We start from the raw sequence: 25191 nt of genomic DNA, 5'->3' as shown, positions 1-25191 counted from the left end.
GAATTGTTTTGGATGGCCAAAGAAAACAGAGCAAGAGTTAATTGGTAGCTAATCTCTTTGCTTTTCTTGGGATGTTTTTGCAAGGCCCAGATTAAAATAGGCTTTTAATATAATGCAGGCTCAGCTGTGTCCATATTAGGAAAGTCTCAGCTCACATCCCTGTGCAAGAACGGACCTTTCCTCCCTCCTCTGTGTTTCCACCCCTTGCATATGTAGGTGGGAGAGAGGGAGCTTGGGAATGTGAACTTGATCCAGCATTGACCAGCCAGGCAGCAAACTCTTATTGTTCTGTAGATACCAAACATATTTCCTTTCTACTAGGGATAAACTCAACCATTCTGCACATAACACAGCTTTTGTGCTTAGCAGTGTGATTAACAGAAAAAGGCGAACCACAAAGAATATTCAAGCTTTATTAAAGCTACCATAAACACCTTAGGGATCCAGTTCATAGGCTTATTCAGGAAAGAGAACACATGTTCCCATTTCAGGCTCTTGTGAGTAATGCTGCCTCAGGTGTACTATACCTTTATTCCTGGACCTCATTGTTTCATGGGGGGAGGAACAATAAGTTTTCATAACTAGATTTTCTGCTTCAATGTGCTAAATCTAAATTCTGGATTGTACCCAATGATTGTACAAATGGAAAGCAATTTGCACAACTGATCTTTTCCCTCTTCTCCTCCCTCTGATTGCAGGGGGGAAGCCGATAGGAGCTGAGGAGGGTCCAGTCTCCCTTGTGATGAAGATAACACTGATGAAAATGTGAATGGGGAAGCCGTACAGCTAGGCATTTTGAGTGCAGGGACACAGAATAGCAATTCAGAGAGGCCCACACACTACAGGTGATAACCTATGTGCCAGAGAACTTAGAAGGGTAAACTGGAGGACTTGGTCTTAGACGATAGCCTTGATATAGTGGGCACAACAGAAACCTGGTGGAACAAGGAGACGTGGTGCAACATGGGTATATCTGGATATGAGCTTCAGAGGAAGGACAGGGAAGGATATACAGGAAGTGAGACCTTAAAATGAAGAATGAAATCAAGTAAACATCCCAAAGTAGAAATGCTGTAGTAATGGATGACTTCAACTACCCTCACATAGACTGGCTATGTATGTGTTCCAGTCATGACAAAGAAGTAAAATTTCTAGATACCCTAAATGACTGTGCCCTAGAACAGTTCGTCATGGAACCGACCAGAGACCCTAGACTTAATCTTGAGTGGTGTTCCAGGACCTGGTGTGCGATGGAAGTTTGAGCTAATTGGGAGCAGTGACTAGAATGCTCTTAAATTAAATACACATGCTAATGATCAATTGCCCCCAAAAATCCAGTATGGTCACATTTGGTATCAAAAGCAACAATGAACCCACCATGAACTAAGCCCCCAAATGAGAATATTGGTAAAAAGCAAGTTGAAGCTAAGAGGGTTAAAGCACTTCAAAGCACTTGTAAGTTGGAAGTTCTTTAAAAGCATGGTATTAGAAGATCAACTGGAGTGTATGCTGTAGATCAAGAAAGGTGAGGAACAAGAAGATGCCAGCATGGTTAACAAGCAGAGCCGAATGAGTTATTAGAGGCAAGAAGGCTTCCTTCAAAAAACTGAAGTCTTGACCAAGTAAGGGGGGGGGGGGAGAGCACAAACTTAGGCAAAAAGAAAAAGTGCAAGCAGACAGTAAGGGATACAAATTTTTTTTTTTGGGGGGGGGGGAGCACATTGTTGAAAACATTCAGAACAACAAGGCATTCCTTAAATATATTAACAGCAGGAGAACATCTAGGGAGGCAGTTTGACCCTTGGATGACAAAGGAGTCAAAGGTGTACTAAAGGAGGAGAAGAGATTCAGCAGAGAAGCTGAATTATTTGAACCTGACTTCATAACAGACGATATAGGGCAGATCCCAGTGCCTGAGCTAACTTTTGCAGGAGGGCAGTCTGAGGCAGATTGTGGTGACCTAATTGACAAGTCTGTTAGACAAAACAAAAGCTGACAAACCACAAAGTCCACATAGCAGCCACCCAAGAGTTCTCAAAGAACTCAACCTGAGGACTGGAAATCAGCCATTGTAACACTGGTTTTTAAAAAGGCATCCAGGAGGGGGATTCTGGAAAGTAGCTTAATTCAGAGCTATGCTCTGCCTCTATAGTTGCAGGCAGTAAGAAGTCTAAAAACCAGTTGCCTATATGTATCTGGTTGGTCACCGTGAGAAAGGGATGCTAGACTAGATTTGCCATTCTTGAGGGCCCCCCCCCCAAGGCTCTCCAGAAGATTGGGGCCCCTCCTGAGCAGCAGGGAAGGCAGGATCTCCTGAAACTGGGCAGAAGAACCTTGTACAAGAAGTATTCTGCTGTCTGCAAGATTCCTCTGCCTGGTATCAGAAAATTCTCAAAGCAGTCAGGAGGGTCCCCAACCCTCTGGAGAGGTGTTGCGGCTACAGGAGCTGTAGAGGAGGAAGAGAAAGATTGTGTGCACAAGCTGCCTTCTGGCCATGGAACCAGTGGGTGTAACCTTCAGTGTATAAATCCACAGTGTAGTGGTGCAAAAATTAAGTGTAGGTGAGTTTAAGTTTCAAAATTAAGGCACTGGGTAGACTAACTGTTAAGCTTCAGTAGAGCAGAAAAAAGGGAAACAGTCTCCAAATGATGGGTTATAAAATATGCTTACTAGGCAGAAAATCTGTATTACCCGTTTTGGGGAAATGTACCTGACCTACACAAATAATGAGGTTTTTAGATGGTTGCTTCAGTTTAACTGTCCTCATTGTGTGAAGATAAATCATGCTCAAAACCAAAGTCTCTGAAAGGCACGAGAAAGAATGAGAAGAAATAGCAAACATTAAATCTGAGCAAGAGTGGTGATCCAGAATGGCTTTTACTTCTCTGCTGAATACATCTCACAATTTTAACTAAACAAAGAAAACCCCCAACAACTTTGAAATATAACTTATATATTGTGAAAATATGCTTTTGAGCTACAGTATTATGCCTATTGGAACAACTGATTGGTTCCAAATTGGGAAAGGAGTACGGCAAGGCTGTATATTGTCTCCCTGCTCATTTAACTTATATGCAGAATTCATCATGCGAAAGGCTGGGCTGGATGAATCCCAAGCCGGAATTAAGATTGCCGGAAGAAATATCAACAACCTCAGATATGCAGATGACACAACCTTGATGGCAGAAAGTGAAGAGGAATTAAAGAACCTTTTAATGAGGGTGAAAGAGGAGAGCGCAAAATATGGTCTGAAACTCAACATCAAAAAAACAAAGATCATGGCCACTGGGCCCATCACCTCCTGGCAAATAGAAGGGGAAGAAATGGAGGCAGTGAGAGATTTTACTTTCTTGGGCTCCATGATCAGTGCAGATGGTGACAGCAGTCACGAAATTAAAAGACGCCTGCTCCTTGGGAGAAAGGCGATGGCAAACCTAGACAACATCTTAAAAAGCAGAGACATCACCTTGCCAACAAAGGTCCGTATAGTAAAAGCCATGGTTTTCCCAATAGTGATGTATGGAAGTGAGAGCTGGACCATAAAGAAGGCTGATCGCCGAAGAATTTATGCTTTTGAATTATGGTGCTGGAGGAGACTCTTGAGAGTCCCATGGACTGCAAGAAGATCAAACCTCTCCATTCTGAAGGAAATCAGCCCTGAGCGCTCACTGGAAGGACAGATCGTGAAGCTGAGGCTCCAATACTTTGGCCACCTCATGAGAAGAGAAGACTCCCTGGAAAAGACCCTGATGTTGGGAAAGATGGAGGGCACAAGGAGAAGGGGACGACAGAGAATGAGATGGTTGGATGGTGTTCTTGAAGCTACCAGCATGAGTTTGATCAAACTGCGGGAGGCAGTGGAGGGCAGAAGTGCCTGGCGTGCTCTGGTCCATAGGGTCACGAAGAGTCGGACACGACTAAACGACTAAACAACAACAACATTATGCCTATTTAAAGGTAAAGGACCCCTGACAGTTAAGTCCAGTCGCGAACGACTCTAGGGTTGCGGCACTCATCTCGCTTTACTGGCCGAGCGAGCCGAGATTTGTCCTCAGACAGTTTTTCTGGGTCATGTGGCCAGCATGACTAAGCCGCTTCTGGCAAAACCAGGGCAGCGCACGAAAACATGTTTACCTTCCTGCCAGAGTGGTACCTATTTATCTACTTGCACTTTGACGTGCTTTTGAACTGCTAGGTTAGCAGGAGCAGGGACTGAGCAAAGGGAGCTCTTCCCGTCACAGGGATTCGAACCACCGACTTTCTGATCAGCAAGCCCTAGGCTCTGTGGTTTAGACCACAGCGCCACCCGCGTCCCACGCTATGCCTATTTACCTGACAGTAAACCCAACTGGACTCAATAAGACTTATTTCTGAATAGACACATGTAAAGGATTGCACTGACATTCTCAAAATGCATTCATTAGGCATTCTCTCAGACTAGGAAACAGCCAAGGTTATGAGCAATTCAAGAAATATTTTTCAACATCACTTATATTATGTTGAAACTTTTAAAGTAAAAAATATGAAATGAACTGTATATGTTCCAGCAAAAAAATATACCTTGAATTAACTGGGCGTTTTAAAAATTTAAGAATTTTCCTTACTCGGTAAATGCATTCCCTAAAGTCTGGAGGACAGATTTCTAATAACCATAATTAGACAATAATAGCTGATTATACCTCAGTGCTAACTCAGTTTCCTACTCATGCTGAAATGTCCAAGAGGCAGCCCAAACAAAACCAGAGATTTGCTAAAAAGATCTGTAACCAGTTACTGCACCCCGATTATAGATTCCCATTAACAGAGAACATAAAGATCATTGTGAGTATCAGTAGGGAAATGTTTGGGCCTAATATTTGGAAGAATGCCATTTACCTATGCTTCATTCATTAAAAAATGGTGACAGAAGTCTTTAGATTAGAGCCTTCATATACAGCTTTAGATTAGAGCCTTCATATACCAGTGAATATTCATAATTTGTTGCAAGTGAACTATAAACAGTGTAGAGCTGATGCTACTATTAGGCAGAACGAACAGTTATCCCCAAACAGCTGGTCTGGGATGTCATGAAAGGGTGACAAATGGTTGATTATTTAATTGATTAGATGTGCTTGTAGGATTTTCTGCCTCAGGTAGCAAAATAACTTGGCCAGTCTTGGGTAACTTGACTTGGGGAGGGGAGAGTGTCATTTGCTGTTCTATCTCAGGCAGTAAAGTATATTGGGCTGGCGTACTTAATATAGTACTATAATACAACAATGAATGTATTTTATCATGGCAAAGATCACTCTATTCCCAAGTAAGTCCGTGTAGCAAAAGTCCCTTCTAATTCTAATTTAAAGCTTCCCATTTGCAGGTTCAGCTCATTTTATGGCTTCCCGTTGGCCAAAACTGAAGGATTAGTGGCTAATAGCCTCTTTAATTTCTCTCAGTGCCAGTTTCTTTTCCACTGGCAGGTTTTAATTATTGACTTATTTATTTATTTATTTACAATTGCACTATTTTCCTATATAAGCTGTTTTTACTTTGTTATTAAAAATAATATAAAGAATGAAAGGAAAAATAGTTAAAATCTTCCCCTTCCATGGGAAGATAAACCTAAATAGGGGCAATTTAGAGAGACAATTCAAAAGACAAATCAGAGGCTATTGACAAGTTAAAACAAACAAGTTACTGGGTCCAATGGCACCCACCCAAGAGTTCTTAAAGAACTCAAATGAGAAACCAGTGATCTTCTAACAAAAATATGTAACTTGTCCCTAAGATTAGCTTCCATATTTAAGGACTGGAAACTGGCCAGTGTAATACTGTTTTAAAAAAAGGAAGCCTGGGAGATTCAAGAAATTACAGACCAGTTCATGTGATGTCTGCTCCAGGAAAAATAGTAGAATGCATTTTTAAAGATATGGTTACCAAGCGCATAGAACATGGGTAGGCAAACTTGAGAGTCCCATGGACTGCAAGAAGATCAAACCTATCCATTCTGAAGGAAATCAGCCCTGAGTGCTCACTGGAAGGACAGATCCTGAAGCGGAGACTCCAATACTTTGGCCACCTCATGAGAAGAGAAGACTCCCTGGAAAAGGCCCTGATGTTGGGAAAGATGGAGGACACAAGGAGAAGGGGACGACAGAGGATGAGATGGTTGGATAGTGTTCTCGAAGCTACCAGCATTTTCCTGCTTGGCAGGGGGTTTTCCTGCTTGGCAGGGGGTTGGACTCGATGGCCCTTGTGGTCTCTTCCAACTCTATGATTCTATGATTCTAGCATGAGTTTGACCAAACTGCGGGAGGCAGTGGAAGACAGGAGTGCCTGGCGTGCTCTGGTCCATGGGGTCACGAAGAGTCAGACATGACTAAACAACTAAACAACAACAACAACAACAGGCAAACTAAGGCCCGGGGACCAGATCTGGCCCAATCACCTTCTAAATCCAGCCCGTGGACGGTCCGGGAATCAGTGTGTTTTTACATGAGTAGAATGTGTCCTTTTATTTAAAATGCATCTCTGGGTTATACGTGGGGCCTGCCTGGTGTTTTTACATGAGTAGAAAGTGTGCTTTTATTTAAAATACATCTCTGGGTTATTTGTGGGACATAGGAATTCGTTCATTATTATTTTTCAAAATATAGTCCGGCCCCCCACAAGGTCTGAGGGACAGTGGACCGGCCCCCTGCTGAAAAAGGTTGCTGACCCCTGGCATAGAAGAACAAGAGGTAGCATAGATTTTGTAAAGAGATGTCTAGTCTAACTAACCTGTTAAAATGACAATAAGCCTATAGATACAAATAATCAACTGTACTTAGCTGTGTACTCACGATTTCAAAAAGCTGTCAATGAAGTCCCTCACCAAAGAGTCCTGAGTAAACCTAGCAGTCATGGAATAGGAGAAATCCACTTAAGGATCAGTAATTGGTCAGGGGACAGAAAGCAGAGAACATGAATGAATGGAGTTTTTAGAATGGATGGGTGTTCAGTTGTGTATTCCCCCAAGTCTCAGTATTAAGTTACATATGTATAATGATCAGAAGCTATGGCTGAGCCAGGAGGTGGCCAGATTTGCAGGTGACATCAAGTTCTTCATGGGGGTAACAAAAAGGGGGGTTATGAGGAACTACAAAAAGATCATTCTGAACTAGGTGTATGATCATTAAAATGGAAAATGTGATTTGACGTAAGCAAGTGTAAAGCTTCATTGGATAACGTTGTGTTCTAGTATTATTGGGGGGGTGCTATCTATATCCACTTTCTGCACACCATGCATAATTTTATAAACCTTACCTTACCTTTTTTTCTAAGCTGAAAAGTTGCAATGTGGAACTCTGCAAAAAAGTGGGAAAGGATTGCAATTCAAGAGAAAGGAGCTGGCGTGGATGCATGAGGAAGATAAACGTTTCCCCTCATTTGCAGAGACATAGTTTAATAGGCAGCCCTGTATCAGTAAGTTTTTAATGTTTGATGTTTTATTATGTGTTGATATATGCTGTAAGCAGCCCAGTGACTGGGGAAACCCAGCCTGATGTGTGGGGTATTATTATTATTATTATTATTATTATTATTATTATTATTGATCACAAAAACAAAAAAGAGCAAACATACTCATGTCTTTTTCAAAACAAAAAACCACCAGCATTTCCAGCAGAGACAGAAGAAAACATAGGCCAACCAAAGAGGTTTAGTCAACTATATGAACTGATTATAGAGCTGGGTTGGTTGTGACTTGTTTGAACAACTGAGAGATGCTTAAAGTGGGCATGGCAATTGTTTGTGCATAGTTTAACATCATCCATTACTTTGGGTGGTGCACTAGTAAACAGATGACAGAAGAGAAAATGTATGTTGAATGGGGGGGAACAACTTTGTTCAATGATTAAGGCTTGTTCTAGTGTGTTTCAAAGAATGCAAAGAAACCACAGCTCTTGAAATGTTTAAGAGCAAACAGGAGAACAAGAACAAAAAACTGGAATGGTTGATTTCAGGAGTGTTGGGGAATGTAAGGCTGCACCATTGCTTAATAGGTTCTTTCCAGCTCTAAAATCAGCTGTTTCTGAACTACTCCATGTCAATTACACTCACAGACCAGAATTGCTGGCATTAAGTCATTATTAGGCTAGTGGAGGATGAAAAGCTACTCTTGTGGTGAGTCACTTCGTGAGGTTGCAGTACATCCTGATCTGATAAACAGCAAATTCAACAACACAATGTAGTTGACCTTATTTAACCCAGGCCCAGCAGGTTTCAGGAAAATGCCCTCCTGAAATCTTCTGTGTCTCACACAATTGCTTGTTTTTCAGGACATGCATATAATGTGATGCACAGGAAAACCTTACTGCGATCCAGTCACTAGACTGGGGGGAGACCAGTACAACATGTCCAAATTTGTAGAAGAAACCTTCAAAATGAAGTGGGAAAGGTTTAACAAAACAGCACCTTCCCTAATTCATGACAGCAGGCTTTATTTTTAGCAAAATATTATTCAAGATTTGCACCATCAAGCGTGAGGCCAGAATATAGTTTATGTGGGAAAAGACTCTTTTATACTGGGTGATGGGTTTCTTTAAAAACAAAAACAAAAAAACCATTGATTATCCAAACTGTTCTTACACGGGGCTCTCAGTGCTTCCATCTATGTTACTGATGCTACTTAGATTTGCTAATGCTGTAGCACCTAGTATTCGCAGAATATTAACTGGTCCCATATACTGGATGGTTGTGAGTTTTGATGGTGCTTGCTTACATTGAAGACAAAATAAACAATTTTTGAAGGGAGACTCTTCATTAGGTGATGAAGGGTCTCATGTGAGTTCAGAGTGAGGCCTCTGCACCCTTCCTCCTCTTCAGGTTATGGTCTTTTCTCCTTCTTTGCCCCCTCAACCAGCAGTGTGGCGTGGTTTGCCACACGAGCTGTCACCGCCAACGCAACGCTAGCCTTGAGACTCTTTGTGAGGCTGGGACCATTGCACACAAAGCAGGATCTATGCATTATGTAGGATCTACAAGTATGTAGCTAGAAATATAAAAGTAACCAGTTGTGGAAATCCTTGACTATTAATCGTTCTTGTTCCATTTGGAATGGTTTTAGATATTTTATCATTGCAGTGGTTTTGTAGCTGTACATCCTATTATTGTAACCTGCCCTGGGACCTTATGTTGAAGGGCAGGTGAGAAACCTGAGAAACATACAATACAATACAATACAATACAATACAATACAATACAATACAATACAATACAATATTAAGCAAGCACCATCTGTACTTTGTTTTGAATGCCTTTTTAAGGCCCTTCTGTTTACATGAGCCTTTTCTGATGTAGAGTGTAATACACACATTATTGTGGCTCGCTCTCCAAATGTTAATGACTTTTATGCTGTTTTATGGATGCGTTAGGTTCACTGCCTAGATACTTTATTCTGTGGTATATAAAACAAGCAAGTATCAAATTACATATATATATATATATATATATATATATATATATATATATATATATATATATATGCATGTTTTGGTGTCTTCGGGTGTCTTCCCGTGTAAGAGTTGGGGTGTCTAGGCGACGTTTCGACGAGGTCTCACTCGTCATCTTCAGGCTGGTGCTTTCGGCTTCTTGTTACTGGAACAGAGCAGGATCTCAGTGTTTGAGTTCCTATAAATACTGTTGAGGGGGTGTGGTGTATAGCCTCCAACGTTCTGGGCAGAGAGGAAGTTCCCAGGTTAGTGTGTCTTTTCTTCTTTTGTTCATTAATTACTTGAGGGATATCTTGAGTGTTTTCTTGAGTGATATTCTGAGTACCACTTAGGAGGGTCATTAGGTGTGGATTAGTTGCTAAAGCTTTCGTGTCTTGACCTCTTGACCTTGTGAAGAGTTTTTTCTGAGAAGATGGCTGTACTGCACTTAGTTGTGCTCTGGCTTGGCTTCGTGTATAGGGGCGAGCTGTGGTTTTGTGCCCTGTGCCAGCCAGATCTGTGTAGGGATTGCAGGGGGGTGCAGCATCCGGAGGTGCCACTATGGTTTGGCTACTGGATGGTGTCTGTAATTTATCTGTGGAGAGGGTCTGGGTTTGGGTCTGGTGTGGTTGATTGGAGATGGCGTTCTGTGTGCCTCTGGTTCTGGTGTCGGTTTTTGTGGGGAGGGCTATTTTCCAGATGTCTGGCAGGCGGGACGTATCGTCACGCTTGTTCATGTTGTGAGGGTGTTTCTCTATCTCGATGGCTTCCATGATTATTCTCTTGTGGTGGTGTTCCATGTTAAAGAGCAATTTGGAATCTGAAAAATTAATTTCGTGTCCTGTTTCTTTCATGTGTTGGTAAAGAGAGGAAGTTTTTTCTTCTTTTTTGACGGCATTCTTGTGTTCTGCGATACGTGCATTTATTCGTCTGTTTGTTTGTCCAATGTACGTGGCTGGGCAGACTTTGCAGGGTATTTCATAGACCCCTTGGTTTTCTAACTGGATTTTATCTTTGGGGTTTCTGAGGATATTGGCTATTTTTTGGTTGGTGCAAAAGGCTGTTTTGATATTGTGTTTATGGAGGATTTTGCTAATTTTATCTGTAGTGCCCTTGATATAAGGAAGGAGGGCCATGCCATTGTTTTCTTCTGTGTCTTGCTTTTTGGGGGGTGTTTCTTTTTGGATTAGCTTCGTAACCCTGTTTTGCTGGTATCCGTTGGCGATTAACACATTTGAAAGATTCTGTAACTCAGTTGTCAAGTGGTCTTTGTCAGCCAGGCGTTTGGTTCTGGAGATGAGAGTCTTGGCTACGGAGTTTATTTGTGCAGGGTGGTGGTGTGATTGTGCATGTAAGTAGCGGTTGGTGTGTGTTTTTTTCCGGTAGATAGTGTGTCCTAGGGAGCCATCAGGTTTTTTGTAGATTAGGACGTCAAGGAAGGGAAGTTGGTTGTTGGCTTCTATTTCCATAGTGAATTGTATTTTGGGGTGTAGGCTGTTGAGATGTGTGAGGAAGCTATCTAGTTTTTTCTTCCCGTGTGGCCAAATTACAAAGGTGTCGTCAACATACCTGAGCCAAAGTTTGGGTTTGTGTTCTGACTTGTCTAAAGCATTGGTTTCAAAGTGTTCCATGTACAGATTTGCGATGACCGGTGAGAGGGGTGATCCCATAGGTGCTCCTTCTATCTGTTTGTATCTTTGTCCATTGTGGATGAAGTACGTGTTGGTTAGGCAGTGGTTGGTCAGGTCCAGGATGTATTCGGGGGGATTGTATTTGTTTTGAATGGCTGTCAAGGCTTCATTAATGGGCACTTGTGTGAAGAGAGATACAACATCGAAGCTCACAAGTAGGTCGTCGGGATGTAGGTTTTGCTTCTTTATTGTTTCTATGAACTGGAAGGAGTTTGTAACGTGTGAAGCGATAGATTCTGCATAGGGCTGAAGTTGCTTAGCGAGAAATTTAGCGAGATTTTGTAGAGGTGAGCCTATGGAGCTGACTATTGGTCTGAGTGGTGTTCCTTCTTTGTGTATCTTGGGGAGACCGTAGAGTTTGGGGCATCTGGATGATTTTTCTCTGGGGATGATTCTTAGCTGGATTTCTTCACTGATAGGAGAGGCTTTTATTTTGGATTTGGTGGTTTTTTCCAGATAGGTGGTGGGATCTGTTTTTATAGGTTGGTAGGTAGGGTCTTGGAGTAGATTTGATAGTTTTGCTTGGTAGTCCGATGTGTTCATCACAACAGTGGCATTACCTTTGTCTGCTGGGAGAATGATTATGTTGTTGTCTTTCCTCAGGTTGGTGAGTGCTTTCTGTTCTTCTTTGTGTAAATTGCTTCTGGGTGGTTTGCTGGAGCAGAGGATGTTGGTGACTTCAAGTCTGATTTTATTGGCTTCATCTGGGTTGATTTTGGTTAGGCTAGCTTCGACTCCGCATATGATGTTTTCCGTGGGGATGCGTCTCGGGGCGACTGCAAAGTTGAAACCTTTGGAGAGTACTTTGGTTTCAGTTGAGGTGAGGATCCTGTCTGATATGTTATGTACTGTTTGTTTCATGGGTTGTTGTGGAGGGTGGCTGGGCTTCTGGCGTTTCTCTAGTTTGTGGAGTTTGTTGGTGTGTGTGTCTGTCTTATGTGCGGACTCCGTTTCAGCTCTCCAAACGGCTAGTTGTTTGCATTTGTCCCAGAGTGCAGGGTGGATTTTGTTACAAAGTTTGAGGTGAAGAGTGAGCAGATCTTTGTTGGTTTGGTTTAGTAGGTATCTTTTCTTATGTAGTTCGTTTCTGATTAGGGATAGTTCAGTTCGTTTCAGGATCCTTTCGGTAGCTGGGGTTTTAGAGTGGAATTTAAGTTGGAAGCATGTGGGAATTAAGTTGTTGTCTCGGCAGTTGCGTAGGAACAAGAGATCACATAAGATGGTGGCTCTTCGGATTTCTAGTTTCTCGTAGGTTCTTGTCAGCTGGAAGGTTTCCTCCCCGTAGAGGTGAGATATTTGCTTTCGTAGATTTTCACGGGTACAGGAATGCATGTTTTGGTGTCTTCGGGTGTCTTCCCGTGTAAGAGTTGGGGTGTCTAGGCGACGTTTCGACGAGGTCTCACTCGTCATCTTCAGGCTGGTGCTTTCGGCTTCTTGTTACTGGAACAGAGCAGGATCTCAGTGTTTGAGTTCCTATAAATACTGTTGAGGGGGTGTGGTGTATAGCCTCCAACGTTCTGGGCAGAGCCAGGCTCTGTTCCAGTAACAAGAAGCCGAAAGCACCAGCCTGAAGATGACGAGTGAGACCTCGTCGAAACGTCGCCTAGACACCCCAACTCTTACACGGGAAGACACCCGAAGACACCAAAACCTGCATTCCTGTACCCGTGAAAATCTACGAAAGCAAATATATATATATATATATATATATATATGCAGGTTTTGGTGTCTTCGGGTGTCTTCCCGTGTAAGAGTTGGGGTGTCTAGGCGACGTTTCGACGAGGTCTCACTCGTCATCTTCAGGCTGGTGCTTTCGGCTTCTTGTTACTGGAACGGAGCAGGATCTCAGTGTTTGAGTTCCTATAAATACTGTTGAGGGGGTGTGGTGTATAGCCTCCAACGTTCTGGGCTGAGAGGAAGTTCCCAGGTTAGTGTGCCTTTTCTTCTTTTGTTCATTAATTACTTGAGGGATATCTTGAGTGATTTCTTGAGTGATATTCTGAGTACCACTTAGGAGGGTCATTAGGTGTGGATTAGTTGCTAAAGCTTTCGTGTCTTGACCTCTTAAGCTTGTGAAGAGTTTTTCTGAGAAGATGGCTGTACTGCAAATAGTTGTGCTCTGGCTTGGCTTCGTGTATAGGGGCGAGCTGTGGTTTTGTGCCCTGTGCCAGCCAGATCTGTGTAGGGATTGCAGGGGGGTGCAGCATCCGGAGGTGCCACTATGGTTTGGCTACTGGATGGTGTCTGTAATTTATCTGTGGAGAGGGTCTGGGTTTGGGTCTGGTGTGGTTGATTGGAGATGGCGTTCTGTGTGCCTCTGGTTCTGGTGTCGGTTTTTGTGGGGAGGGCTAATTTCCAGATGTCTGGCAGGCGGGACGTGTCGTCACGCTTGTTCATGTTGTGAGGGTGTTTCTCTATCTCGATGGCTTCCATGATTATTCTCTTGTGGTGATGTTCCATGTTAAAGAGCAATTTGGAATCTGCAAAATTAATTTCGTGTCCTGTTTCTTTCATGTGTTGGTAAAGAGAGGAAGTTTTTTCTTCTTTTTTGACGGCATTCTTGTGTTCTGCGATACGTGCATTTATTCGTCTGTTTGTTTGTCCAATGTACGTGGCTGGGCAGACTTTGCAGGGTATTTCATAGACCCCTTGGTTTTCTAGCTGGATTTTATCTTTGGGGTTTCTGAGGATATTGGCTATTTTTTGGTTGGTGCAAAAGGCTGTTTTGATATTGTGTTTATGGAGGATTTTGCTAATTTTATCTGTAGTGCCCTTGATATAAGGAAGGAGGGCCATGCCATTGTTTTCTTCTGCCATTGTTTTCTTCTGTGTCTTGGTTTTTGGGGGGTGTTTCTTTTTGGATTAGCTTCGTAACCCTGTTTTGCTGGTATCCGTTGGCGATTAACACATTTGAGAGATTCTGTAACTCAGTTGTCAAGTGGTCTTTGTCAGCCAGGCGTTTGGTTCTGGAGATGAGAGTCTTGGCTACGGAGTTTATTTGTGCAGGGTGGTGGTGTGATTGTGCATGTAAGTAGCGGTTGGTGTGTGTTTTTTTTCCGGTAGATAGTGTGTCCTAGGGAGCCATCAGGTTTTTTGTAGATTATATATATATATATATATATATATATATATATATATATATATATATACGAAAGCATATATATATATATACACACACACACACACACACACACACACACACACACAGTATAAGACTAAATAGCCTATTTAAAATTACAGCCCAACATCCAGCATCCTCTGCCCCCAAAGGACACAATAAAGAAATTAGTATTGTAAGACCTGTTTGAAAGAGCTCAGAGATATAGTTCAGTTCCAAAACTGATCTATATGTACCTACCCACCCACCAGCTGGCTGATGCTGTCAGATGAGACATTGTCAATCACTTGTTCAGCGGTTTCAGTTCTTTGATTGGTTCTGTCAAAGCTGACAATGTCAGAAATCTGCTAAAGGGTGTGTATGAAATTCCCAGTCCAGCAATGGGAACCACACAAAGAGCATCTGGTGCTGGATAAGGGAGTTAAAATCAGGAACCATAAGCACAACATCCATCCGCATAAGCAATTTCTGATCTAGCAGAGGATAGGTGCTTGGGTATCCTGTATATAACTGATATCTTACTACCACATAGTGCTTGAGAATTAAGTCAATTTTCTAATAAGAATTTTGGAGACTTACACAAAACTTTCTGTACTTAAGTACAATGTTCAGAAAGGTTGCACACCATTTAACAACCCTCACTACAGACGAAACAGTCAATAAATTTAAAATTTAACAAATATTTAATTTCCCCCCTCTTTGGCAAAAGTAATCCACAAAACTGATACCTTCCTCTTTTTAAAACAAGATGTGAAGCACCACTACAATACTGCAGTAGAACAGTTTCCAGTGAACAGTATGTTTAGTAATAAAATAAGGTTTAAGAGATTTTCCTCTTGGCAGGATCTCTTTGAGGAAGACAGAAAATGAAATCTGCAACTGATAAAAATGGATTCCCATATGTGTGCAGCCTAAAGAGCTAGAGTGGATATCATTAAACCTGGGTTTTCATTTTATTCCATACCTGTTACCATACAAGCAGTAATTTGAAAAACATGCTCAACAAATTCATAATCTGGATCCTATTCAGAACAGATATTTTGCATTTACCTTTGGGATTCCTGTGCAGTCAAGCCACTTCTGGAAAATGTTTTCAACTGACAGGCCATACCTTCCAAGAAAATTAAAAATTAACCTTATTCATGGAACATACATAAAATATGTCGTTAAACAACACTTTGTTAGAAACGAGGTTTGCAATGTAAACAGTGATATCTCAAGCTGATTTGAGCCTGGTTTTGTCCTTTCTAATTACTAATGTCTGAGATCATGACACCTGAAAATGAAAAGCAGATTGGACTGTACATGTAAAAACGAGTGATGAATTCAATGGTTATGGAAGCTGACAACATATGTTTAAGAAGCTCAAATGCACTGATGAAACATTTGGAAAGAATGGACAGGTGTTCTGCAGTTCTTTTTGTGTGGCTTTTCGTCTTCAGCTTGCAAGAAGAGTGGAAAGGAATGAGGATCTGTTTAAGTGAAAGTCAGAAATGGGCAGTAAAAAACTGCCTGGGACTAATTCATATAATCTCAATATCTTTAGCTTTAGACTCTAAAATAATAATCTTGTGCGCTGGCCAAAAACACCCCTATATCACATCAATTATTCCAAGCAAACGCAGAATGCACCTTCTGAAGCATAACAGCCTGAAAATGGCAAAGGCTTCCGTATTTACACTCAGTGGGAATAAAAATAGGTTCAGATAACAGATTAGAAAGAACTGCTGATATTGTAAAGCTATCATAGGCCATGATGCATATATACATTTTGTCTTCTCCACCATTGTGTGATCAAACCCCCCCCCCCAGATTTTCATAATATTTCTAGCTGTGCTGCAGAAAAGCAGAAATCCGTTCTGAGATATATGATTAGCAAATGTTTTCATTTTGCTGTACCGTGGGTACTGAATATTGTCCACAATGAGTAGCACACCTCACCGAAAAAAATATGTTTTTTGCAATAATATGTTTTAACTTCTTAAAAGGGTAAGTTCACTGGATGGGAACTGACTAGACCAGAAGCTCCTGTTTTAGTTAATGTCATCCTTCCATTGCCTTCTAAGATACGTGGACAAGGAGCTGAAATAGCAGGAAAAACGGAAGACTTTGGGTTGAATTAGGCGTTTGACAAAAGGCGAAGGCCAGGGAACCTAGCTCTCTGCTGAACATCTAAAAAATGGTGGGGAAGGTATGGCAGTGGTGGGTAAGAGGTGCTTAACTTCTCCCCTGCTTCTTCCATGCACTCCTGTCCCTCAACTGCATTTCCTAGATACATGTCCCTTGCAGATTGGACAAAAGCAGGCAAGGGAAGCAATGAAGAGATTAACTTACAGAATTTAAAAACTGTAATTAGCTTTCAATGTTCCTTCCACTGTTCACACATCATATAGCAGTGATGGTCAAATTTGGCCCTCCAGCTGTTTTGGGACTACAATTCCCATCATCCCTGACCACTGGTCCTGTTAGCTAGGGCTGATGGGAGTTGTAGTCCCAAAACAGCTGGAAGACCAAATTTGGCATCACTGTCATATAGCAACGAACCCATGTTTGCCACAAAGTATACACTATGACAATTGAACCTGTAAAAACCTGTTTTCGTATGTTGCTTTTAGCTTAACCAAGCTTCATTATAAGGTAGCGTAGGACTTTTTACACCTAAAAATGGGAATAATGCAGAGGCCCACAAGGAAAGGGAAGTTCAGGGAAAGTGATACATCCGCAAAGGAGATGACACAGACCAAGTTAAAGAGGCAGCCAACATCCAGGGCAACTTGGTTCTGTATCTCTTCTCTTAAGATTTTTCAGTCCATGGAATACCTTGTCTCCTCATAAATATTTAGATAAGAAGGCAAGCTAAAAGTAAAAAGCATTTCCTGGAATGTCAAAGGAGCTGTAATTTAGCATTTGCTTATAAAGCCAGCACTTTCCCAGACACTTAGATTGTCCATTAACCAGATGCAACAAGAGTAACACAACTTAGGACAAAGATTTTAAACAAGGAATGGATTTATTTTCATTTTTTAAAGTGTGCCTTTCCCTTTAATATTGTTAATTATGATTATGATTGTGATTCATACTGTGCCATCCATGAACATAGTACTTCGTAGACTAATTTAAGCAAGCCTCTGAAGAAGGCTCTGTTAACAAAGAATAATGAATTTGTGTGTTTTGTACAACTGAGACAGAGAAATCACATTCCTCAAATGGAAGAAGCTCCCCCGGATCCAACCAATGTGCCAAATACAAAGTGTTATATCCAATAGTGGCTTTGACTTAAAGGAAAGCACTTTTGCTCACACTAGTCAAGGATTGTCACCAATCCCCTCTACTCACTAAAGTCTACTATCTTTCTCAAGCTCTGGGAGGAAGACCTTTCATTGCCTACAGACAGCCACCCAATCTTAAACAACTCCTAACCCACAATAATACTACAACCAGACTTAACACGGACACTGGCACCAGAGCCTGCAATAAACCCAGATGCCAACTTTGCTGCCACATACACCCGGACAACACCATTACTGGCCCCAACAACATCACACATACCATCTCGGGACTATTTAATTGCTCATCGTCTAACATTGCATATGCCATCAAATGCCAACAGTGTCCTTCAGCTCTCTATATTGGACAAACAGGCCAAACCTTACGCCAAAGAATAAACGGACATAAATCTGACATCAAGAAACACAAAACAGAGAAACCAGTAGGAGAACACTTCAATCTCCCAGGACATTCTATACAAGATCTCAAAGTAGCTGTTTTACTACAAAGGAATTTCAGAAATAGGCTGGAAAGAGAAGCTGCTGAATTGCAACTCATTACCAAACTTAAAACCATGGAGAGACCTGGTCTGAACAAAGACATTGGATTCTTATCTCATTATACATGACTAAGCCATTTCTCACCTTCTCATCCCTTGCCTTTTCCTGTAAGACCTATTACAGTCGTTAAGAGTCGTCAACAGGCTCATCTCGGCTATCTGCCAATCTCCCATTCCCACCACCCTTCTGAGTAATACCCCTCCCCACCTTCTCACTATATAGAAGGATCTGGCAACTTCTGTTTCAGTGTATCTGAAGAAGTGTGCATGCACACGAAAGCTCATACCAAGAACTAAGTTAGTTGGTCTTTAAGGTGCTACTGGAAGGATTTTTTTTTTATTTTGACTATGGCAGACCAACACGGCTACCTATCTGTAACTAGTCAAGGATTGTCACCAATCCCCTCTACTCACTAAAGTCTACTGCTCACCCTGAAAACTGCTGCCCAAGGGTTGGGTATACTTCAGAAAATAATGGGATGTGGCACAGAGGGCTGCATTAGGTAAGAGGATTTGACAAAAAAACTGAGTGTCCCAACTTGCATGAAAGGAAGCAGCCAAGAACTGCAAAGCCTTGAAAAAATGGAGTCATAATTCCTATATAAAGGCTGTATCTACATGCAAACATAAACCATTTTGTAGGTTTTCCAGGATTGCATTAAAATTACAGCCCTGTGGTGTCTAAAGATTCTGAAAATCCACAAAAAACAATAATTGCCAAGGTTGCTTTGAATAAGTTATGAGACTAAGCCATCCTAAGACTGATAGAGAAATATAGCCAAATAGACAAGTGCTGGTTTACAAGCAGAAAATAGTTCAATATTGGCATAGCATGTTATGTTTCATAACTTAGAAAACAGACAAGATGATCAAGAGTCATACTTTATTAATAGCTAAAACAAATGCTTTGAATAGAGAGAATGGGAAGAGAAGAGCAACTACACCCATCCACTGTTGTGATAAAATTCTGAAAATACAAAAGTGAAATTCATAGGCAGTGCAAAAAGTTTCCTTTCAAGGCATGTTCATGCGAAGGCAGAAATGGCTCAGTAATGTCTAGTGAGGTGAATGAACTTCAGCTGAACCATGGAGGCAACCCACTGACTAAGAACACTGGTCGCCTCAGTTATAGAGTCTTCTTTCAACACTAGCCTTTCCCCATCAGATCATGTGCCTTAAAGTATCCTAGAAAAAACACTTAGGCATCCTCAGAATACAAAAATGTCAGGAAATTACAACCACGCAGGTCTGATTGCTATGAAAATTATTTCATTTAAAGATGAATGGAAGCACATAGAATATAGATCGAACTTTATTTGCATTTGCATTTTATGTTTTTCTGTTGTGAATCACCATGGGATCTTTGGATGAAGGGCGGTATACAAATTTAATTAAACAATTGTTGTTGTTGTTTTATATTCCACCTTTTAGAAAATTTCTCATAAGGCAGAAAACTTTCCTTCCATATTTACACAGAGCACTGAATTTCCTTTAGTTATTAGTTGCTTTAGGTGTAGATTTTTTAACACCTAAGTCTCATGATACCTTTTATGCAGGAAGTATATGCTATTTGTATGTGAAACATATTTTGAAATGGCTTTCATTAAATACTAATACCTTGAGGTGCCCATTTTACAGTTATTCTGAGCAATAAGAACATAATCTGAAGGAGTGCTCTGATGGTGTTTCCTGCTTGGCCCTTGTGGTCTATTCCAACTCTATGATTCTATGAAGGTAAGATTTTGAAGTTAATAATAACTTGACACTACTAGTTAAAAACTCTTTGGCACTAGTGTGCAAAGAGTTGTTTACCATTTTTGCCAAGAGCAGGTGTTAGATTGAAAGTGAAACTAACAAGCTACACAAGTTGTAAACATTATTTCCTCCCCTAAAAATGAAGATAAGCAACTAAAGGGGTAAGATCTACCGAAATGAGCAGCATAGCACCCAGTGAATCCATAGAGCTTGAAGGTGCCCAGCACAGACAGACTACATTGGCAGGCCTGGTACAGTTAAAGACATGCCACCCAACATCCCTCTGCACCCGGGATCCAGCCAATGCAGCTCCACATACCAAAGAGATGTCCTTTCTCTATCAGCTGGTTGCAGCCAATGCTGAGATTGTGCTGTGTTCCGGGGCTGGGACGGTGTTGCAGAGCACAGGGACCACTGGTCCACAGTTGCCAGTGCGTAGATCAGCACCCTTGTCAAGGATCAGCAACCCTTGCTAAAAGTATATATGCATATAGGTATATGAAGAGATATATATGTATTTTCATTGCACTTGAATACTGCCAATTCAGTGCAAGCAACAATACAGAAATAACAGCAGTTGGTGTATGGCTCTATATAATCTCTTTCGTTTCACTTTATATCCAATATTAGAAGCATGACTTTATGCCGAAAGAATAAGCCATATAAAATAATTAGTGTGCCCTGTATAATTATTGCAAGCAGATCAGCACGATGCAACAGCATTCCTTGTATAAACATTAAGTGGTCTAGATATTTCCCTTACACTTACAACACAGAATGTGATTGCTGGGGATCACAAAAATGGTGAACTGTTGAATTTAGGACAAGGTTTGCCAAAATTCACGGTCATCTTAGGAATATGATTCAAAATGATCGCAGATGCATATTGAAAAAAGAAAGGAAACTGGGAATGTGTTGTCCCTTCCAAGAAAAACACATTTCCTAGCTTCAGTATTGGAAAAAACTGAATAGATATACTGGCTAGGATCCCAAAAACTGCTGAAGCTCATACAAAAATTTCACACCAGTCCAGTGGAATTTTTGACATTTTCCTTTGAACAACGGCCGCCAATGCAGCATCTATCACAAGCTGGTTTTGAAACACCCCTTGATTTCAGAAGAAGCCTGCCATGAAGCATAATGGCTTGGTGTCACCAAAAACAAACAAACAAAACAAGAACCCCCAAGCCCAAAGTTCCCTTTGGCTCACAGAACTAGTTGCATGGCTTTTTGAATCCTGACCAATATTTTTAAACGTGAATACATTCCAGTAACGACAATATTTGGTCATTATGCACATACTTCATTTCAGATGGACAAAGTGTAACTCTTCTCCCATATTTTGGTTTGGGGTTGGCTATTGAGTGGGGTGGGGATTTGTTGTGTTGGTACAATTGTTTTGGATTTGACTTGTTTCTACTCTGTAAATGGAGGTTGGTTTGAGGCTTGGGATTGCTACCGTAGTGGGGCGAGGGAGGTATGGCGGTGGGGGCAGATGTCATAGGCGAAGGGGATCGAGATATGGATATGCTCGTACCCCTTCCAATCTGCGCCCCATCCCGAGGGACGAAGGTAGGGTGAGCAAGGATTACTCACCTCCGTCACTGGTGTTGTGCAATGCCAGGTCTATAGGCAAAAAAACCGCCACCCTGCGAGACTTCTTCACCTCGCAGGGGGTTGACCTGGCTTGTGTGACGGAGACCTGGGTACGCGAAGGGGAAACTGTTACCTTACGAGAGATGGCGCCCCCGGGTTTCTCCGTCCTCCACCAGTCGCGGACTGTGGGCCGGGGGGGAGGGGTGGCACTATTAATCCGAGAAGATTGTTCTTTCAGGGCTCTGCCATCGCCATCGATCCCCGGCATTGAATGTGTTGGCCTAGTGTGGGGCTCCGAGGTGAGCTTGGCTGTCTGGCTGGTGTACCGGCCACCTAGCGCACCAGCAGCCACCCTGTCAGGCCTGTTGGAGGCGGTGGCCGGCTGGGCCTTGGAGTTCCCCAACCTATTGGTACTGGGGGACTTCAACATCCATGCTGATGCCACTCCCTCCTCACAGGCTCTGGACCTGGTGTCTTCCATGGCAACACTAGGGCTCTCCCAGTTTGTTTCGGGCCCCACACATCAAGCAGGCCACACGCTGGATTTGATCTTTGGCGCCGGTATAGATGTGATCATGTCTCCCTCGATGAAGGTGCCATGGTCTGATCACTACGCACTGAAAGCCAGGATTGATTTTCCACCCCCACCCCGCTTAGGTGGCGAGCCAATTTGGGCTCGCCCGCGGAGGCTGATGGACCCTGATAGATTCCGTCAGGCCTTGCGGGACCTTGCTCCCCCTGGCGACTCATTGACTGAGCTTGTTGAGGGCTGGAATACCCAGCTCCTGGCAGCCATCGATGAGATCGCACCTAAGCGCCCTCTGCGACCCCGCAGAAACCGGGCCCCCTGGTTTACCGAGGAGCTTCGGAAAATGAAGCGGGACCTCAGACGGCTAGAGCGAGTATGGCGGGGTGCCCGTGACGGAGCCTCAAGAACATCTTATAGGGTTTTTATGAAAACCTATGAGATGGCAGTGAAGGCCGCTAAGAAGTCTTACTTCTCGGCCTCCATTGCATCCGCTAGCTCTCGCCCGGCGCAATTATTTAGTATAATTCGGTCTCTAACGTCCGTTGAAGGACAGCCAAATTTAAATAACAATCTGACACACAGCTGTGAGGCATTTGCGAGCTTTTTTGCGGAGAAGGTCCTGTTGCTCCGCCATGACCTCCCTGCCAATTTGGATACAATAAAGGAACTGGAGGCCCCTCGACTGTCCTCGGGTCCAGTATTGGACCACTTTGACCGGATATCTCCAGCCGATGTGGACAGATTCCTCCAAGCTGGAAAGCCCACCACCTGTCCTCTTGACCCGTGCCCGTCATGGCTGATTAGAGCGTGTCCAGACGAGGTGCGGGCCCCCCTGGGGGATATCATCAATTTGTCCCTTGGCACCGGGATATTCCCAGGGGAACTGAAGGAGGCGGTGGTGCGTCCGCTCTTAAAGAAAACATCGTTAGATCCCTTAGATCTATCCAATTACCGCCCGGTCTCGAATCTTCCATTCCTGGGTAAGGTGATTGAGAGAGCGGTTGCTGAACAGCTTGGTAGGTTTCTGGATGAAACATCTGCTTTGGATCCATTCCAGTCCGGCTTCCGTGCTGGCCATGGGACCGAGACGGCTCTGGTCGCCCTAACAGATGATCTCCGCAGGCAGCTGGATCGAGGCGGGTCGGGGCTGCTGATTCTTCTAGATCTGTCAGCAGCCTTTGACATGGTCGATCACGAACTCCTGGACCACCGCCTTGCCGACATGGGGATCCAGGGCACAGTCCTTCAATGGCTGCGCTCGTTTCTCTCTGATCGGGGACAGAGGGTGGCGCTTGGGGGGGAATTGTCATCGCGTCACTCCTTGGTGTGTGGAGTGCCTCAGGGTGCGATTCTCTCCCCGATGCTTTTTAACATCTTTATGCGCCCCCTCGCCCAGCTTGTCCGGAGTTTTGGGCTGGGTTGCCATCAGTATGCTGATGACACCCAACTCTATCTCTTGATGGATGGCCATCCTAACTCGGCCCCAGACACACTGACCAGATGTCTGGAAGCTGTGGCTGGATGGTTACGTGGGAGCCGGTTGAAGTTAAATCCTTCGAAGACAGAGGTCCTCTGGCTGGGGCGGGACGATATGGGATCGAGGGGGCAACTCCCATCTCTTGCGGGGGTGCAATTAGTGCCAGCACCGTCTGTTAAGAGTTTGGGTGTAATCTTCGATACCTCCCTCTCTATGGAGGCGCAGATTACAGCTATAACAAAGGCGGCATTTTTCCATCTCCGCCAAGCTAAGCAGTTGGCCCCTTATCTCTCTCGCCCTGACCTAGCCACTGTGATCCATGCGACGGTCACCTCCAGACTGGATTATTGTAACTCGCTCTACGTGGGGCTGCCCTTGAGACTGACCCAGAAACTCCAGCGGGTGCAGAATGCCGCAGCGAGACTCCTTACGGGGTCTTCGCTGCGGGATCACATTCATCCGGTGCTATACCAGCTGCACTGGCTCCCGGTGGAGTACAGGATCAGGTTTAAGGTGCTGGTTTTAACCTTTAAAGCCCTATACGGCCTAGGACCCTCGTACCTACGGGACCGCCTCTCCTGGTATGCCCCACAGAGAAACCTACGGTCTACAAATAATAACACCCTCAAGGTCCCAGGCCTCAGAGAGGTTAGGCTGGCCTCAACTAGAGCCAGGGCCTTCTCGGCTGCAGCTCCAACCTGGTGGAATGCTCTGTCACAAGAGACCAGGGCCCTGCGGGACTTGACATCTTTCCGCAGGGCCTGCAAGACAGAGTTGTTCCGCCAGGCCTTTAGTCAAGGCGCAGCCTGACCCCCTCCTCTGGCAACCTGCACAGAATTTTGTTTAATCGGTTGCCACCAATGTGATTTTAACTAATTTTATAATGAAATATTTTTAGAATGTGTTATTATTTGATTGTTTATTTGATTGTTGTTAGCCGCCCTGAGCCCGGCTCAGCTGGGGAGGGCGGGATATAAATAAAATTTATTATTATTATTATTATTATTATTATTATTATAGTAGCAAATGAAATGTGTTGAGCAATGAGTGGGAAAATATGGTTGCCACTACAGGGAGCAGGTGAAAGTGTGGTTTTAGATAAACATCATGTTCTGTTGCTCTTGGCATCACACTGTAACTTTTTACCATATATAAAGCTGGCAGCATAGTATATTCACGGCTATACAGTAAATTATCATAAAACCAAAAGCTTCTCCATACTTTCTTAAGGGAGAAGTTGAATAAACAGCTATTACGACCTTCTTATTTAAAATTAAAATGTTCCTGGCACATTCTTAGATACCAACCTGGCCTTCAATTTCAAATCAAAACTGATACAAACAAGAAATAGGAGAATCAAGTTTCTTAAAAAATCTAAGAACATTAATAAAATCAAAACATACTAATTTAATTAACTAGGTATCTCGATTTCCCCCCAAACATCAGGGGTTAGAAATCCATATTGTTTCAATAATTTAGGTTTTTCACAAAAGGTTTATTTTATAAACCAAGGCTTCACAACAAAAGCTTCCACAATATAGTCAAACATCCTAGCAGAAACAAATTAATAGTAGAATAAAATTTTATATCACACATGACTGTTGATGATCCAGCAGTTTGCTTTATGATAAAATGGTTAAATCAAACTACTGAATAACAGTTATGTTATAAAGAATATGAAAAGGATTTCCTAATGAAAAGAATTAGCTGATATCACGGTGGTATCCTGATTATGTAAGTCAGTGAGGCTGGA

The 25191-nt window shown here is 42.8% G+C and overlaps 1 protein-coding gene across 5 annotated transcripts in view; it reads right to left on the bottom strand.

Annotated features, from left to right (window-relative positions):
- AOPEP (aminopeptidase O (putative)) overlaps positions 1 to 25191 on the bottom strand; it is a 197547-nt gene that overhangs the window by 86922 nt on the left and 85434 nt on the right. For all 5 annotated transcript variants that reach the window (XM_081213656.1, XM_081213654.1, XM_081213657.1 and 2 more), the window contains one exon: positions 15306 to 15366. In XM_081213656.1, the coding sequence (XP_081069782.1) occupies positions 15306 to 15366 (61 nt within the window). The remainder of the gene's footprint in view (positions 1 to 15305; positions 15367 to 25191) is intronic.

The sequence above is a fragment of the Podarcis bocagei genome (assembly GCF_964188305.1).
Source record: "Podarcis bocagei genome assembly, chromosome: 11".
In the NCBI taxonomy this organism is placed as follows: domain Eukaryota; kingdom Metazoa; phylum Chordata; class Lepidosauria; order Squamata; family Lacertidae; genus Podarcis; species Podarcis bocagei.
This window is presented reverse-complemented; position numbering and strand designations above follow the sequence as displayed.